At 41.5% G+C, this 18,954-nt stretch overlaps 1 protein-coding gene across 1 annotated transcript in view; it reads left to right on the forward strand.

Moving 5' to 3' along the window:
* Positions 1–18,193, forward strand: part of LOC149314270 (eosinophil peroxidase-like) — a 31,415-nt gene extending 13,222 nt beyond the window's left edge. The window contains exons 7-13 of the mRNA XM_089523086.1: positions 1,680–1,938; positions 3,808–3,978; positions 4,483–4,720; positions 5,817–6,028; positions 7,756–7,920; positions 14,685–14,781; positions 18,100–18,193. Coding sequence (XP_089379212.1) covers positions 1,680–1,938; positions 3,808–3,978; positions 4,483–4,720; positions 5,817–6,028; positions 7,756–7,920; positions 14,685–14,781; positions 18,100–18,193 — 1,236 coding nt within the window. The remainder of the gene's footprint in view (positions 1–1,679; positions 1,939–3,807; positions 3,979–4,482; positions 4,721–5,816; positions 6,029–7,755; positions 7,921–14,684; positions 14,782–18,099) is intronic.
* The last annotated feature ends 761 nt before the right edge of the window (positions 18,194–18,954 follow it).

Consider the following 18,954-nt stretch of genomic DNA (forward strand, 5'->3'; position numbering starts at 1 on the left):
ACAAGGTAGAGCATTTGTTTTAACAAAATATGAAAAACAGTGAGAGAAAATGCTCACATTAGAAATTTACATTCCCTAGAGTTATTAATATGAGTTTAAACAAATCATATCTATCCTATTATATTAATTTCTAGTTCACTCTTCTTGCCAACAGATACCAAGAAGGCACAGTAGCACAATGCAAATACAACATTCATAACAACATATCAGAATAAAGCTGAGAGGCAACCAAGCCATAAAATGTTATTGCAAGGAGGGGTTTTAAAACCAGTTTAAAATGTTTTTACACAGTGAGATTTTCTTCTTCCTCCTCCCTCCTTGAATATGAGGACAAGAAGAAAAGGAAATTCTTGTTGCTCCACCAGGTTCTGCTGGTAGAAAAGGTGCCATCTGTGAGAAGGAAGGAACTGCATTGGATTTCATCCACTATCTTGAAGAAAAAAAAGATGTTTGTGCCAGTTGAGTTTCCTTTAAAAAGTGATCCAAACTTGTTACACCACCACAGAAAAGGCCCTTGGTAGCTTCTTTAAAGCAGATCCACCATCCCATTGATAGGGAAGCCAACATTTATCACTGACCCTCTGCCTTGTATAAACATAATGTCCTTCACTTCACCAAATGAGACTACATGGAGCAGGGCCTCATATGAATATATTAAGGACAGACTAGTATGGAATAAAGTGGTCCTTTGGGTATTTGGATCTCCAACTCTTTACCCATTTAAGAAAAAGCACCAGCAGCTTGTATTTGGTCTCAGCAATGAAAAGGCAAACAATGTAATTTTTTTCAGAATTGGTAGTAATAAGGTTCCACCTTGCTAAACCAGTCATAATTCTGGTATCTGAATTGTCTCCAAGGGTATCTCTACATGGATAACGTCTGAGGGTTCAGGGAACATTTTTGTCCTCTTGGAATGTTCACAGGATTAACAAAAATCAGAATTCTGAATAGCAGAGGCACTGAGAGTTTGGAGTGTGCACACGTGTGACTTGTGTGATGCACTTTGCCTGTTTGTGTCAGCTCTGCTGGCATCATCTGAGTAGGCATATGGAATGCTTTACACTCATTTTTGCCAGTTTATCTTCAGATGATAGATCAAGTTGAAAGGTAGCAACTTTGTGTAAGCCACCTGAGATTTTCATATCCAGCCACAACATGTTATCTAACACATAAGCACTGCATTTGATAGCAATGATGTTCGCTCACTGGATAATTTCTTCCAGCAAAACTACATTTCTCTGTGACTGAGTGACCATTTTGGTTTGTTCTCTTCTGACTAAGCTTGAACAGAAATAATGATGGGATGAGTAATATGAATGTTGCTGTGGCTGAATGCCTCTGTTTGTAGTTCTCTCTTAAGATTCCTGCTTTTCATCAAATAGACAGTAATAGACAAAACATAGGAAGGCATTCATGTTGGGTATACACAACTATTTTGCCATATATCTATATCTGTTTTGGGTACATAAATGGGGAAACAGTTTACAAGGTGTTTATATACCTGCCATGGAAAATTATCTCTTCATAGATGGTCATCTTTGTTAATCTGGAGTAGCAGAGAATCCATTCCCCCCACTACATGCACTGCTCTCTCACCCCTTTTTAGCCCAGTACACTTCATTGGTTCACTGGATGTAAACCACTGGCATATTTATCCTTTTTCTGTCTGTTTGGCGTAGATTATAAACTGGAGAGATTACATCCCAAAGATCCTTGGGCCAGAAGCCACAGAGGCCTATCTGCCTCCATACTTGGGTTACAATGAGTCCGTTGATCCCCGTATCTCCAACGTCTTTGCCACAGCTGCTTTTCGCTTTGCTCATGTCACCATCAATCCTTTACTCACTCGTTTGGATGAGAACTATGAGGAGAATCTCCATCACCCCAGTATCTCTCTTCATCAGTCATTTTTCTCCCCTTGGAGGATCATTGAGGAAGGTATAGAACTGGCAATTTGTGCTGAATGGTAGAATGAGCATATTGTACTAAGTGACAGCAAGGGGCCCTTTTATACTAACAATTATAGCACTATGATTCTGCTTTAATTGCCATGGTTCCATCCTGGGATTTGTAGTTTTTGTGAGGTACTAGAGGTGGTCTCTGGCCAAGAATTCTAAATACCTCTCCCTAACTGCAAATCCTAGGATTCCATAAGCAGTTAAAGTACACTCATAGTGCTATATTAGTTTAACATGAAAGGACCAAAAGTTATCCCCCGCAACTCCTGTTGAAACAACTTGTATCCTACTAGTCAGCAGTATCAAAGAACAGAGCACAGAGATCATAATGTAGTATACCCATTTTTCAAAAGGCTGAATTTTGGGAGAATGGCATTATTAGTCTGTTGCAGAAAAATTGACAAGATATTCTCTAGTTCCACATGCTACCCCAAGGAGGGGAGGGGGAGGGGGAGGGGGAGGGAGGGAGGGAGGGAGAGAGAGAGGGGGGGGGAGAGAGAGAGAGGGAGAGAGAGAGAGCATGTATGTGTGTTTTTCATTGCTCCTGTTCATTGGCTTTTTCACACTACACAATGATAGCACAGGGATTCTGCTATAATTTGCATGGCAACATCCTAGGGAATCCTGGGGTTTGTAGTTTGGTGAAGTACTAGAGCTCTTTTGCTGAAGATGCACCTCCCTAAACTGCAGATCCCAGAATTCCATAAGATGGAGATGACAGCTAAAGTGGAATCACAGTGCTATGACTGTGTCGTGTGAAAGGACTGGCAGACTCTGAAACTCCCTTCTTAGAATCATAGAATCATAGACTTGGAAGAGACCACAAGGGCCATCCAGTCTAACCCCCTGCCATGCAGAAACTCTCACTCAAAGCATCCCCGACAGATGGCCATCCAGCCTCTGTTTAAAGACCTCCAAAGAAGGAGGCTCACTTGGCTCTTTCTTTGCCAGGATGGCAAACTGAAGACCTTTCATTGACATGTGCAGACTTTTTTTATTCCAGCAGTCTTAAAAGAAAATAATTTTCCTTAGTGTGCTGCACTACTTTTATTCTTTGCTTTTAAATGTATGTTTTAAACAGTTTTAATTCTATAGTCAGTTTAATATGCCTTTAAACTTGTAGTTTTGTGAGGGTTTTTTAAAGCTATGTACATGTATTTTTATCTGCAATTTTTTTAATGCTGTTTGGAATCCCAGCTATAGGGAAAAGGCAGACTATAGGATAGGTTAGGATAGGAGTGGAGTGGAGTGGAGTGGAATCCAAAAAACAGGATGGTGGCAATGCAAATCCCCCCACCTTTCCCTTTCCTTCCTTTTCTACTGGAAATACTAGAAAGGAAATACTCTGCTTTGCGAGTTGGCAGTTTTATAGTTCTGGAGATAACTCTGACACCCTCCAGCACTATAGACCACTGTCACAGCACCCATCACCTTTTAGTGGAAACAGCAGTGATGTTAGGAAACTTTGGTTACTGCTATCAAGTTTCTACAGAACCGAAAGGATCCTTTGTTTTCCTTCTTAAATCATGCTTGAGTGAATGTAGAAAAACCTTAGCACAACATGATAAGCCTAAAAGTATTATTGTTGTTGTTTCTTCTCCTACTTTTCCTCCTCTAGATAATAGCTGCAACCATTTGCTAAATTCAGACCGGGATGTCTTTATTGGAATACCAAAACTTTTGTGAAGCTATAGAGTAACTTTTCCAGCCAGTTATATTGAGCTTTACTAGCTGGGGATTGTAGGAACTGCAGTCTAACACTGCTTAAGGGGATCACGCTGGATACACTTTCATGCAGCTTTGTCCCTTTTTATTGACTTTAAGCTACCAGCTGTCTCTTTCTGTTTAGGGGGGATTGATCCTATCCTGCGAGGAGAAGTCTTCAGCCTTGCAAAGCTCCAAATGCCCACTCAAATGATGCCAGCAGAGCTGACAGAGAAGCTCTTTCATCCCAGCCAGGCACTGTCCCTTGATCTTGCTGCTCTGGATCTTCAAAGAGGCCGTGATCATGGGCTCCCAGGTGTGTAACACACTGGCAGCAAGTAGGGCCAGAGCTGGCTGTACTGTCTGAGATGTTCACAGAGTTGCAGTGGCAACTGGGGCTCCCTTTCCCCCAAACACAGTTAGTATCTGAGATAGGTCTCTGAAGGTCAAGGCTGAAACCAAAACCCAGAGTGGATTCACTATCCCACTGATGTGGGAGCCACCATCTACCTTCTGGGGAATAACAAAAATGTTATTCGTTGTATGCTGTTTTTATTATGTGCCTTCATGCCAACTCCAGCTTATGGTGATTTACAGCAACTTATTCTAGGGTGTTCTTGGCACGATTTTTTCAGAGGAGGATTGCCATTACCTTTCTATGAGGCTGAGACTTGCCCAAGATAACTCAGTGGATTTCTGTGGCTGAAAAGGGATTCAGACCCTCAGGTCTCCCTGAGTCCTATGAAGGGACAAGGACAATCTCCCTCAAAATGACAAAAAAGATTGTCAAAGGCCATGTTTTTCTTCTTGCTACCCACAGGTTACAACTCCTGGAGAAGATTCTGTGGCCTCCCAGAGGCCCACACTTTCTCTGAATTAGAGCATATCCTCAATAGCAGTTATCTGGCTCAGAAACTGCTCAAGCTGTATGGGACACCTGAGAATATTGATGTCTGGATTGGTGCCATAGCAGAACCACTCCTGCCCAGTGCCCGGGTGGGGGAACTGCTGGCTTGCTTGCTGGGAAGACAGTTCCAGGCCCTGCGAGATGGCGACAGGTAAGGGATGCTTGAGGGAATTCCTTTCCAGCATAAACACTCTTGATCTGCCATAGACTCACCAAGATAAATGTACAGAGTGGATATAGCTATTCATTGACTTTTATACTTCTTGAATGTTCCAACAGAATTCTGTCTACAGCAGCAAGAAAAAATGGTATAGAAATATGTTCTGCAATGTATTTAGAGAGAAAATGTGTTTAACAATGCATATTTCAACATATATTTATATATAAATTTTCATGTATATTTAAAAAAAAAAACAGATTAAGGAGATAGAATGGACTATCCACCTTAATAAAAAATAGAAAGGCAAACACAAAGGAAAGATATAAACCCTTAAGAAAACAGTTTGATAATAAAAACATAAAGAAACATGCTGCTGCTGAAAGTGTTCCTTTGAAGTGACTGGCATTGAGTTTGCTTTCAAATAGTTTACCTCTTTTTGCTACCATTGTTGTTGTGTGTCTTCAAGTCATTTATAACATATGGAGATCTTAAGGTGAACCCATCATGAGATTTTCTTGACAAAATTTGTTCAGAAGGGACTTGCTTTTGTCTCCTGAGGATGAGAGAAAGTGACTTGCCCAAGTTCACCCAGTAGTTTCCAAGTGGGGATTTGAACCCTGGTCTCCAGAGTTGTAGCCCAAGCTCAGACCACTAAACCATACTGTAAACTTTCAAATAGTTTGCCTCTTTTCAAGACAGTACTTTCAAAATTGTGCTCCAGTTAATATTTGAGGAAAAAGGGACCAGAAATTAAAAGCTCCCCATGTTTGGAGAACTGTAGCTCAAAGCATGTAATAGGTGAAAAAAGGTGTGCAGTCAGGGGAAAGGGAAGGTGGTAAGATTAGGAAGAGGAAGGTAGCAGAGTCCATAATGAAATTCATAACCCACAGATGCACACCACACACATTTAGTCAAATCACTTCTGCTTGTAGCTTTATCAAAACAGTGACGGGAAGGGAATACTACGCAAAAGCAACATTTCCAAGTTTTGGTTTGGAAACTGGCCAACAGGTGCAGTAAATGAATTTAATTTGGCCAGTTAAATTATTCAAGGACAGGCTCTTTTTTCTCTCTCTTCCTTTTGCAGGTTCTGGTGGGAGAATGAAGGAGTGTTTACTCCTCGCCAAAGAGACCAGTTAGCGAAGGTGACTTTGTTCCGAATCCTCTGTGAAAACACCCACCTTCATCGCCTCCCCGCAGATGTCTTCTCAACCAGTCACTTTCCAGATGACTTTGTGTCATGCACAAGTCCCCAGATTCCAAGTGTGGACCTGACTGCATGGAGGGAAGATCCCACAGGTAAAACCTGGATTTCCAGTTTGTGAGCCAGAAGGAAAAGTCAGTTCTCAGTAACATTCAGACACTTGAAGGAGTCTCAGTGTAGTGAGAGGTTTGGTAATTTACAGTTTTATCATATAATAAGAGAGGGTGGGATTTAGTGAGCACTTTATCACATGCAGCTTTTAAACTGTGATTAGAGCTGGGGGGGGGGAAAGCAGCTTTGGTGATACATATTGTACAACAACACTTCTGACCCATAACTGCTGTGTCTCCCCAGTCTGATTATGGCATCCCTTTTTATTGACAGGGGAAACCCATCAATGAGCTCACAATCACACTAGTCCCCAGGTGTGAAATGTTGCTGCCAGGGCAGTTGCAATGTTGGTGGTCACATGGTGTCAGTATCTCTCCTCTCCCCCTGTCCTCCTTCCCCCTTGCTATTTTCTTTCTAACTTTCTTTTTCAAACAAAGTTAAATCTCAGTAGCAGAGTTCCGGAATTGCATGAAAATGTTAAAATTAAAATTAAATTAAAAACCTTAAAGCCATGCTGGCATAGGACAGGGAGGCAGGGTTAAAATAAGGATGAGTCAGGAAGAGAGTGCAATCTCCACCAGCAGCCCCAGTCATACAATTGAGAAAACATGGTGTAACAGCTGTCCACAAATAGCTGTAATTCCATTTTCTTCAACAAGTGTGATTGCAGCAAGAACAGAGTTCATGCAGTAATTTCCTTAGTCAGTTGAATGCCTATATGGTTTAGTGGTCTGAGTGCTGCAAATCCACGCACAACTGTTGAAACCCACTCTGTAACCTTGGGCAAGTCCCATTCTCTCAACCTAAAAGAAAGGCAAAGGCAACCCCGCACTGATCAAATCTGGCCAGGAAAACCCACTACAGGGTGATCTTAGGGTTGCTATAAATCAGAAATTACTTGGAGGTACACAGCAGCAGCAGCAACAACAACAATTGACCCAACATGGGTAACAAAATCCATGTATGCTCAGATCCTGTTAAATACAATAGATGGTGAAATGGTGTCCCTTATATAATATGGCAAAATGAAGGGGATTTGGGGGATATTTTCAAGCCATGGATGCTTGAACCCATGGGTAAGGAATCCATGGATACACATGGCCAATTGTATATTGTCATATTTTGTGATATATTCCAATGGAATTCACTAAGAAAGGTGAAAGCTGAAAAGATGTGATTTTTAAAATATAAATATCTGTTTTCAGTACATTTATTAATAGTTGTTAAATGAACTTCCAGTTTTATAGGATCCTTCTGGGATCCACATTGAGTCTGAAAATGTGCTATTAGTTCCTTTTTAAAACTGTTTTTAAATACATATATAAAAATGTTGCATTTTCTTTTATGTAAACTGTTCTGTAATTTATACTGATGGGCAATACAAAAGTACTACTTGTAATGACATGATCAAGCACTTTTGTCACTTTGATTTTGTAAGCAGTTTTGGAAAAACTATCTTTTAACTGCTGACTTCAGACACAGGCAGTCTATTAAGCTTTTACTTGGTATTTTGCACCCCAGACTCACCCCTTGCATACATACACATTTCTTGAAGAGATCTTATGTCCCTCCTTTCTGTCTTAATAGATCAATTCACTCCTTCTCATTTTGGAACATATAAAACAAGAAGTCTACATCAGGGAATTGATTCCAACACACTGCAGCTTTGAAACTGGCAAGTTTCCTTTGCTATCTGCTTCTGTCTACACAGATTATCCCTGTGGGCCAGTCCCTCTGGTCAAAAATGCCTACTTTGTTCACTGTAAAGACTCGGTGTTCTTTGAGTGCCAGTCTGGCTACATTCTGGAGGGCCCTTCCTCTATTACTTGCAATGCTGAGGACAGAGAGTGGAGCACCGCATTGCCTGTTTGCCAAGGTGAGGCCGCCACAGGAAGAGTCACAAGTAAGGCCTTGAGGCTCATCCGTAAAGTATAACACATGTTGTATTGCACGTTTTACTCTACCCCATCACTTCTTGGCACATTTTAACTATTTTAACACCTCTAGCCCATTTTAACCCTTCACACTTCTTGTTGTTGTTACATTTATATTGCACTTTACCCCCAAGATTGGGACACAGAGTGGCTTACAAATTTTAAAAAATGATACAATTAAAAACATAAAAAGTGAGCATCAAAATAGAAATAAGAGTACAGTACAGAGACATATCATTCATTATAAGAAAAATACAATAAACATATAAAAGTCCTTTAAAACAGTACATATTACAACAATTAAAAATACTACAATGCATTAAAACAATAATCTCCAGATGATCTTAAAACACTAATGGGCTCATGCTGCAAGATATGATCCTTCAAATAGCCTGGACACAAGCCTTATAGGGAATTATGCCTGGAAACAGACCGGCAGCCAGATCAGCTGTTGCAACAGGGGAGTTACATGCTCCCTGTAGACAGCCCCTGTTAACAACCTGGCTGCAGCTCTTTGTGCCATCTGAAGTTTTGGAGCACTTTTCAAAGGGAACCACACATAGTGTGCATTACAGTAATCCAAAAAGGATTTGTTGACAGGCTTGCTTGCTTCCCTCTCCATCTAGGGTTTTACAGCCAAAACCTGAGACTTAGGAATGCCCTCTTGTGATGTCACAAGAAGCTGGCCCTGGTAATATTACTACTTTGTCATCCTACTTTTCCAACTATGTTTAAAATGTCTCAGTTTATCTCTTCTCTTCTAATAAATGAGGGGAGGAAACACACACACACACACACACACACACACACACACACACACATCCTTTCAAGACAGTGCTCTCACCCTGAGATTCCTCCCTCTTGCCTTGAGAACTGGAGAGGAGCCATGCACTGAGACTCTAAGACAAGTCCTGAGATCTGGCAACACTATCCTCATTCCACCTTGATGTATGAGCTAATGTTAGTTAATTTTCTTACTAAGACTGTGTAATGAGCACAGAACTGGCCTGAGACTTTTTGCTTCCTGAGATGATGTAGCAAGTGGTGCTCCCTACTCCCCTGTTCAAAAGACATGATGCTCAAAGCCAGCCAAGTTTATTTTTCCTATAAAAAAGAAAATTCCACCCATATCTCTCCTCTCCACTGTGGTTGTACAAAGGAATAATAATCATTATTTCTTTCAGTAATAGTATTTAAATAAGCAACAACTTGCTAGCTATTCTTGCTACCCCAAATCTGTTGCCTTGGGTGGCTGTTTTACCTTGTCTGATAGTACAGCTGGTCTTGAGAGACCCAAAGCGTACATAGCTGCTGTGTGTCGTGGAGATATTTTATTGGCATAGATTTAGACATGACTCTGGCCTCTGTTCAACTCCTTCATGTCGCATAGGGTACCCAGAGCGCAGGATCTGGTCTCTGTTCTCCAGGGCACAGGATGAGGGGAGACAAATGTCCTTAAAATAGATAGATTAGAGAGAGAGAGAGAGAGAGAGAGAGAGAGAGAGAGAGTGCTGCCTGTCCCTCCTGTTTCAGTCTGCTTTGGAGAAGCTGTTTTAGACTCTCCAGAGATCTCCTCCCTTCCCTCCTTTGTCACACTTGTTAATTCTTTTGCTTTTAGTTTGACTGACATACTCTGAGCAATTTTGGTTGATGCTCAATGAGATTACCAGGCCCTGCTCTGGGTGAAATCACTATGGACTGCCCCTTGGTCTCTAGTATCAGGGGTGTTCCTGCCCTGATACTCTGGTATCACACAACTATTAATAGTACAGGACTGATTGTCTGAATCCTATTGTTTGACCCAATGAATCCATTGAATTTACCTACATGTTGATTCACTGTTTGTCAATTGATAGAATGAGTCTCCCCAAAAGGATTCTGGAAATCCTGTGGTGATGGTAACAATGCTGTCTGAAGCCAATAATCTGGGGGTCTTTCCTTCACTGGAAGTTGCTTTTTTATGAGTGTGCTGCATCCTATGCATTTTATGTTTCTTTGCCACCCATTATATCATTTCAGATGTTGATGAATGTGAGCCTGGCCAAGTGAAGCGATGCCCTTCCTCACAGATTTGTGTGAACATACCAGGAGGCTTTGAATGTACCTGTGAGACTCCCCTTACCCTTTCGCAGGATGGCACCACTTGCATTGGTAGGTTGCATTCTGGGGGACAGGTTGTGTGAAAGATGGAACCACTCTAGGATACAAATGGAGCACTCTAAGATAAACATATATCTCATTCCCTCACCCAGAGATGCCAGATTGAAGGATTTGGATGTCTTGAAGGATGTCAGCATCCTCATTCAGGCTCCATATCTTTCAGTTCCTCCTTTAGAGCTAGGGAAATTATTTTTTAAAAAATAATCATTTACCATCACAGTTCCAAGCCCCCAAAGTAGTTAGTCATTCATAGCTGTAATTTACAAGTAATTTTATTTTTGTTAGTAAAAGTACCTAAATGTACAACTTAAGGTACATTAAAAAAAAAAGTAAGCATGAGACCAGTCATTACCTTGTGGTACAGAACATGCATAAGCAGTGACAGCCACACACCTTCTGTCACTACTGAAGTAGTCAAAATAGTCAACAGGTACATTGAGGTTATCCCTCATCATAATGAAACTCAGGGCTCTTCCAGACAGGGCAAATCTGACAGGAGATTGTGGTGTTCATTGCTGTAGTTCTCAGGTTTTTTAAAAAAAATATCCAAACTGTTGTCCTAGTCTATTTTCTGGCAATTCCTGGCACCAGCTGCAACATGTTATTCCCTCCCTCAACTGGGCTTCTTTTAATTCTAACACATGTTAGAACAATATATTCCCTTCTTTCCTCCTCTTTACTTTAAAAAATATACATGCATTTAAGGCAGTGTAGTACATCATAGTGCATCAGTGAGATTGTATTTTTAAAATATGATGACTTGAAGGTACACACACACGTTATAGGTCTTTAAAAATTGATAAAAGGGGGGGGATTGTTTTCAATGAAAAGGCCTAGTGCACATCCAAGAAATTACTACAAACAACCCCCCAAAAGAATGAAATGGGTGGATGCAGAGGCAACAACAACCAGCAAACAACAATAGAATCCAATTAGCTAGATTGTGAGAAATCATCCTTCTTTCGACAAATGTGGAGCACTTAGTCTTGTTGTTGTTGTTAATTATTGTCAAGTTGACTTCAACTTATGATGCCCTGTGACTGAGACCTCCAGGAGTGCACTCCACCATCAACTGCCCTGCTGAGGTCTTGCAACTCAGGCTTGATTGGTCTATCAACCAGTAAAGTGGCCTTCCTCTTTTCCTACTGCCTTCCACTTTACCAAGCATTTTCACTTTTTTAAGTTATGCCTTGGCTTTTGCAATATGGAATTAATGGAATTAATTTCAAGTAACCCATTATTCATAAGGAGTTATGTCCAGCCTATACTGGAACCTAATGCTCAGTGCCATTCTGTGTTCAGCCTTTCCTTGACATTTCCTCTGTCAGTCATTTGTAAGACTTGCAAGATGTGCTAAGTAGCAGCTGCAGCCATGACTCCATGGTTAGACACAAACTTCACATGCTCATCTTGGGCTCATTTTGTGCCTGCATAGCACTCCTCATCTCACAGAGGAACATCTAAAAAATAGGATACCAGATTTATTTTTAACATTACATTTCTTTTTATAGTGTCAGCATGGGGCCACTTTATGTTGCTGCATTGGTGGGAGTAGACGTAATATTTATATCTTTCTGTTTTGTCTGTTTTTATACATGCAAGTTGACTTGTGGGAAATAAATAAAACCTATAAAGTTTTATAGCAACTGACTGGAAGTTTTTTATTGGCTTGCTAAAATAATAGTTAATTATACAAAATAATGTTATTAAGAAAAAACAGACACGGAAAAATATATGATACAGAATTATTACCATTTTAAAAATATAAAGTATTTAAATTAAATTAAAAATATAGAGTATTTAGCATGCCAGATGTGGAGATCGGGAAGAGAGATAAAAATATGAGTTTACCGAGGAGAAGAGACTCCTAGGAACTCTAAGATGTCCAGAGGTTGATAAAGAAAATTGACACATGAAAGCATATTTATTATTGGGATCATATCCCCAAATATTTTTTTAGCTTAGCCATAATTCAAAAGTCTTAAATCTGGAAATTTAAGAGACTGTTGTTAGTATTTCAGAAAGAAATATTAAATCAACAGCTATAGGCCTGAAGCAGATGGGCTGAATAAAGTGGCTTCTGGTCTCTTTGGGGGCATGGCATTTATATGATGCACACTCCTGAAGAGGCTGGAAGCCACATTCAGGCTGGCTAATGCAGCCTGAAGCTGCTGGACAAAGGAGCAACAAAAAGCCGCTCGCTCCTGCCAGCAGCCCATTCAGTACCACAGCAGCAGCTGGCTACAGGGCCACAGCATCCAGTTGCTGCAGTCCCAGGGTGATCTGGCCACTCCTTTTGCCCCGTTTACTTGACCCCATGGTTCCCTTGTTGCTGCTGTCATTAAAAACAGAGATTGGAGGGGGAGAGTGATAAATATACCATATCATTAGGTTAAAAATATTGTTTCATGAACATATTTCATAATCCCCTCAATTAGTAATTAGTGTCCCATCAGTGTCAGCGTGGTGTAGTAGTTTGAATGTTGGACTATGACTCTGGAAACCAGGGTTCAAATCCCTGCCTAACTATGGAAACCCTCTGGGTGACCGTAGGCTGGTCACACTTTCTCAGCCTCAGAGAAAGGCAAAGGCAAAGGCAAAAACTATTTTAAACAAATCTAGCCAAGCAAAACTTGTGATAGGTTTTCCTTAGGCTTCCCCTAGGTTGAAAATAACATGAAGGCACACAACACACACATGGTCAGTTCATATTTACGATGGCTAATAGACCAAAGCCATGAGGTTTCTGGCCATTCTAGTAGTTAACAGAAGACTTCCTGAAAGAACCGAATAGCATTTGAAAAACCCATATGCAGCAGTGTGAAGGTTGTAATATTATTGACAGATATACGCCACCATTCCTCCCCCTACCCCCATTGACTACAGATCGTCATGCTTCAGCACACAGGTAGCAATCAGCATGTAGGATACCATTCCTCTATGAATTTGAAATATCCAAGCCTTTAATACTCTTAATGGTAATTACTGCCATGGCCCAGAATTGTTTCACTGGAGGACAATACTTCCAAATATGGGCAAATGTACCACTTCTGTTTTCTACAATGTCAACAGAAGTTGGAAACATTTCATATTATAATGACATAAATATATACATAAACATAGAAGTTCTTCCATGACATAACAGCCACTGCATCCCAAATTCATAAAGACACAACATCTTGACATCAATAGGAGGAAAGGGTCTTGAACAGATATTGAAAAATGTGTCTTAAAAGAGAACACTTTGATTACTAAAAGCCATCATGGGTTTCTCTAATCAAATTATTCCAGACTAATGTTGTATCTCTATTTATAGAATTGCGAACTTGGAAGATCAGGGTATGCTATGGATGTAATATATCTTGTTTTCAGTAGCATTATCTTCCACCCCAGAAATGTTTGTCTGTTTTGATATAAAGAAGGAAAAAATGGAAAGGAATTCTAAAACCAACCAATTCATTTAAGCATAAGCTTTTGTTGGCTATAACCTACTTTTTCAGATTCATCCATAGGTTGTATACTTCTACCCAATTTGTGCAATTCACCAAAAATGGTACCTCTTTCATACCTAGATTACAGCCTGTTTATCTTTCTCTAAGCAAAAACTGCACCTGAACAATAGTTCACAGTTTCCCATGTCTCTCCAGAATCATACAATGGAAAAATGAGTTAGGTATAATCAGCATGCTATAGCATCTTAGTTCAGATTACTTCATCCATCAGTTTCATTGTGAAAGCCAGGTGTTGGGATAGCAGAGCCTATAATGCAGAATAGCAAAGCACACCCATCCTGACAGCCTTGAAGGAGGCCATGGTCAATGATAGTGAAAACTACTTAGAGGCCCTGGAGAATCAACAGAATCATACTCTCTCCCTCCCACACACTGTTTCTCAGCACAAGTTTTCCATCAGGGCAACCAAAGTATAAACAGATTGTAGTTATCCTGAAGTGGGTTGTTCCTGCAGAGACTGAGAGAGCTTCCAAACAGAGGACACCTACTGCTGCTTGTCAAAAAACATTGAGCAGCTACCAATGGTTCCAAATTTTGGCCCTCCAGATGTTTTGCACTAGAACTCCCAGAAGCTCCAGCCAACTTGGCCAACAGTCTGGAGCTGTGGAAGCTGAAGTCCAAAACATCTGGAGGACCAAAGTATGGGAACCACTGGACTATTCATTTTTTCCCTCCTTAACATCTGTCTCTGTCATAAGGGGGGGGGGGGAGAGATAGAAGAAGCAAAAGAAACATACAGTACTTTAAACTGATGTTTCTGCTACTGTAAAATTCTGTGAGGGGATCAGGGCAATTGTACAAGTCAGGCATCCATAAAGGGCCAATGATTCTGTGAGAAGCCCAGTACTAAACTGAGGGTGAAGTCTCTGTGTATCCCATGTGATTCTCAACTTACTATAGCAGTGCTCCTCTATAGAGCTACATTATTAAGGGCCTCAGTAGTTTCAGAACATCGCTTTCCTTTGGAGTCATCCTGTAGACCTACATAAGACATGTAAGAGCTGCCCTGCAAGCACTATTGTTTTCTCTTCCAGGAACTCAAGGTTTCGGTGCCACTTCAATGGCTGCAGCTGCAGCTGGTGTGGCTGGAGCAATTTCTCTCATCTCTGTAGCTGTGATACTTCACAAAAGGTAGGTCTGAATTAGTCTCTTGAAAATATCTTTTGTTTTAAAAATTGTAGCTCACGGGGCCAGCATATTTGGAAAAAGTCCAAAAGCCACCACAAGGCAATTCTACTTTTATTATAGTCAGCACAGAGACAGTTTGGCTTAGTGGTGGACAGTTTATGGCCATCTGCCTTCATATCTTCAGATATTGCTGGACTGCAGCTTCCATCATGCCCCATCCTTGGCTATGCTGGCTAGGGCTAGTAGGAGATTTTGGTTGTTATTGTTAACTGCCCTCAAGTCAATCTCAACCCATGGTGACTTTGTGGATGAGACATCTTCAAGACTCCCTGTCTTCCACTGCTCTGCTTTGTTCCTGTGAACTCATATCCACAACCTCCCTAATAGAGTCCATCCATCTAGCATGAGGCCTTCTTCTCTTTCAACTTCTATCCACCTTTCCTAGCATTATTGTTTTTTCCAGTGAGTTGTGCCTGCTCATGATGTGTCTAAAGTAGAACAGCCTAGGTTGTGTTATCTTGGCCTCCAGGGAGATTTTAGCTTTAGGGCCCATTTCTTTGTCTTTTGGGCTGTCCATGGAATCCTCAGGACTCTTCACCACCACATCTTGAATGGACTGATTTTCTTCCTGTGTTCTTTCTTAGCTGTCACATCCATACATGCCAAGAAAACCCTACGATAGTTTCGCTTTAGTGTCACCATAAATCGGAAATTTCGTAAAGGCACACAACACACATAGTGTTTTGAGTGTTGGATTATGACTCTGGAGACCTGGGTTCAAATCCCCACTCTGTCATGGAAACTGACTAGGTGTCCTTGGGCAGGTCACACTCTCTCATCCTCAGAAGAAAATGAAGGCAAACTCCCTCTGAACAAATCTTGCCAAGAAAACCCCATAATAAGTTTGCCTTAGGGTCGCCATAGGTCAAAAACAACTTAATGATGCACAGGAATGACAACCCTAATTTTGCCCTAATAGCTATATCCCTGGGCACACCAGAGCACTCCCTATTCAGTCAGTGATGCTGGAGATGCACACCTGCCCAGCAGCTCCCTGCCTATGGTTGCATGCCTAGGGAAGCAGCTGGACTACTTCCACCACCTCCTGTAAATACACTGACAGAGAATTACAGCTTTGTCATCTAACAAAGCTCTGTAGTCCAACAGAATGGAATAACCACAGGGACCCAGAAGTATGATGGGGATTATGCAGCCAACAGTTCTCTGCAGCAGCCTCGAACCCTTCATGGTGTGTTGTTTGAGCCTTAAACTGAGGAAGAAAATGGAGCAAAAGTTGTGCTCATGAATCTGTTGAACAAAATAATTGGGAAGTTTTCTGGCATGATAGGATTATGTACATTATGCATTTTCCAGTGGTTGCTCAGTTTCTGACATAATACTTTTTTGTAACTTTACAGAGGGTCATACATGAAATAAAATGTTAAGACTCATCACAGCTTATCCTTCTCCCATTCCAACTATTGTAGAGTGACTGAAGACAGTGGCTCAGTCTCAAGGCATTTGGGCCTTGCACATAGCAAACAATCAATGCATTGATAACGTGCTTAAACACTGCAAAATGCTTTATAATCCTTCCTGTACACAGTTTCTGAGAGGTAAATTCCACTAATACACTCCCAGGTTATCCTGTATTAAGACTGCAGCCTTAGCTTTCCTTTTCTTTTGTCCCAAGACCAACAACAATGTAACATCATTCATCATTACTGGTCTCCCTGTCTGTACGAGGATTGAATGGCAATTGATGCAGCTACTTAGTATGACCTGACTACAGGGACAGCTCTCTATCCTCATTTTGGATCATTGGAGTGGTGACATGATGCCCATCACCCATTCTCCAACATCAAGTGTCCAACCTTGTGTGTTGACTGCTTGAGATAAAATACAAATCTTCTCTGTACTCCCACTCAGAGCTTCTTTGTACAAATTTTACAGTCACTTGTCCCTCTCCTTTGTGTCAAATTGGTGGGATACAGACGGGCAGGGGAAGACGTCTTGGAGGTGTATTCTGCTGAATACGGAGCCTCCAGACCGCCCGCCCCGGGGGCGTGGCTCAGGAGATGGGGCTTCCACATGGGGGGCAGTGAAGACGCCTCACCTGGGGCCGTTTCTGACCCGCAGTTTCCAAACCACCGCCTCGGAGGACGCTGCAAAGAGAGAGGCAGCTTCCTCACGGGCGGCCAAAAACGGGGCTTTTTTTTTTCCTTTGTCGGCTGGCGGATGCGCAGCTGCGCAGCTGCAGCGCTAAGTGGCAGCGGTAGAAAGCCTATGGGCACATTTAAAGTGCCCAAGCCCCTTTAAAACTTTTTTCCCCGCTCTGCCCAAGAACAATGGTGGTCTCCTGCCAGCTTTTGATCAGCTGGTGTTGGCATCCTTGCCCGCTTGCACTTTGCCAGTGTCACCAGCATCATGGATGCCTCCTCTCCTTTGGTCCCCGCGCTCTTGCTGAATCTGCAATGCACAGCCACAGCTGTTGCCGCTGCCACTGCTGTCCCCCTGCCATCCCCCATCACCTCCCTTGTACATATGTAAATATTTACAGTTTTAGCGGTTTTTATTGTTAGGTGAAAATGGCACAGGAATGTGTGTAGGGGCTCACTTTAAAGTCCAAACTTTCCAAGCAGCACATGCGTACATGTTGCTCTAGGGTTAGGGTTAGGGTTAGGGTTAGGGTTACGAGTCTTAAAATGCGCTGCAGCTGTGTTGCAGCTTCCACACCTGCATGGCAGCTGACGCTGCAATTAAAGCCTGACTGCAAACTGCGCATGTTCCAGGACCCCAACTCATTATGCGACGCAGCTGACTCGGAGCTTTTAAATGGGCAACTTAAATTAACGGCGTAGCAATTCTGACGTACCGGTGCAGCAGCTTACAGACGGAGCTGCGCAGCTGCGCATCAAACAGAAAAGAAGCGGAGAAAAGCAGCACCTTTTTAATGCCGCCTCTTCCCGCTTGGGGCGTGCGGGGGGCGTGTTCATGGCGGCATTCAGGTAAGGCCCGTCTGAAGGCTCTACCTTCATGACGTCATGAATACACCCCTTTTTGCCCGTCTGTATCCCGCCATTGTTTCATAGAGACCACAGAAAAACTACTTTTGTGGACTACAAATCCCAGCACTGGTTGGTGGCTTCTTTTAGTTCCATTCTAAACAGTAACCTTTCCCAGTTCTGGTTTCATACACAAAAAGTGAGCTCTTCCTAATCTATGGTTCTCTCATAAACTAAAATGAGAAACACAGACTCTTCAACATCCAAGCTGCCTCATCTCTGCAACACATCTCTTGCTTTGCTCTTGTCTCTTTAGGTGCTTCCAGAGCAAGAAGAATGTGGCCTTCTCCAAAGAGAGCCACCATCCTCTGGGTTGCTCCAGTGAAACCAAAAAACCTGACTCGAGTTAACTTACAGTACATCACCTTTGCAGACTTGGCATCTCAGATTCCTAATACTATTGCTCTGCAACTCTGATTTGCATTGGAAATTAAATAAAGTAATACTTATATCTACAAAACTGATCCCACATTTCTGTACATTTCCAGTATCTTTTGCCATGGAGACTGGGCCAATTTTTATCTGTTGTATATGTTTAGTGATGAAAAGTGGAAAAATTGCAGTCTTGTACAGTAACTGTTTTTTGGTCACACATTATCTTTCTTTGACAATTTCTCAGACTGAGTTTGACAAACTCGGCATCTTTGACAATTTCCCAGACTAACAATATGTTGGAATACATTTTTGCTAGGAGTATACATCTTTGCCTATTTCATTCTCTCACACATGAATGTATGATTTCAGAAGGTGTCCCCCTGCTGGGTGAGGTGTTTGCATATTTTTGGCTGATTTCTCACATTTTGGCACCATGGTGAAAACTTATTTTGTGTAAAAGCCCATTTTTGTATTTGTACAAATAATGCAAATTCACATAATATTCTGCAACATTTAATGTGGTTTTGTTACTGATGGTAGAAGACAAGAAGCTATACTGAATATATCCACTACCTAGTCACTGGCACTCTTATTTCAGCAACTTCTGTACATAACAGCCCAACATTTTAGCAGTTTACCTTCATATTCATATCCTTGTAGCAAATGAACTAGAAACACATTTGAATGAAAGATCTAAATTTTCAGAAAACTGAATTTTATACCCAGTACTATATGT

Source organism: Sceloporus occidentalis, unplaced genomic scaffold, assembly GCF_023333645.1.
Source record: "Sceloporus occidentalis isolate IW3139 unplaced genomic scaffold, rSceOcc1.0.p SCAF_4, whole genome shotgun sequence".
Lineage (NCBI taxonomy): Eukaryota > Metazoa > Chordata > Lepidosauria > Squamata > Phrynosomatidae > Sceloporus > Sceloporus occidentalis.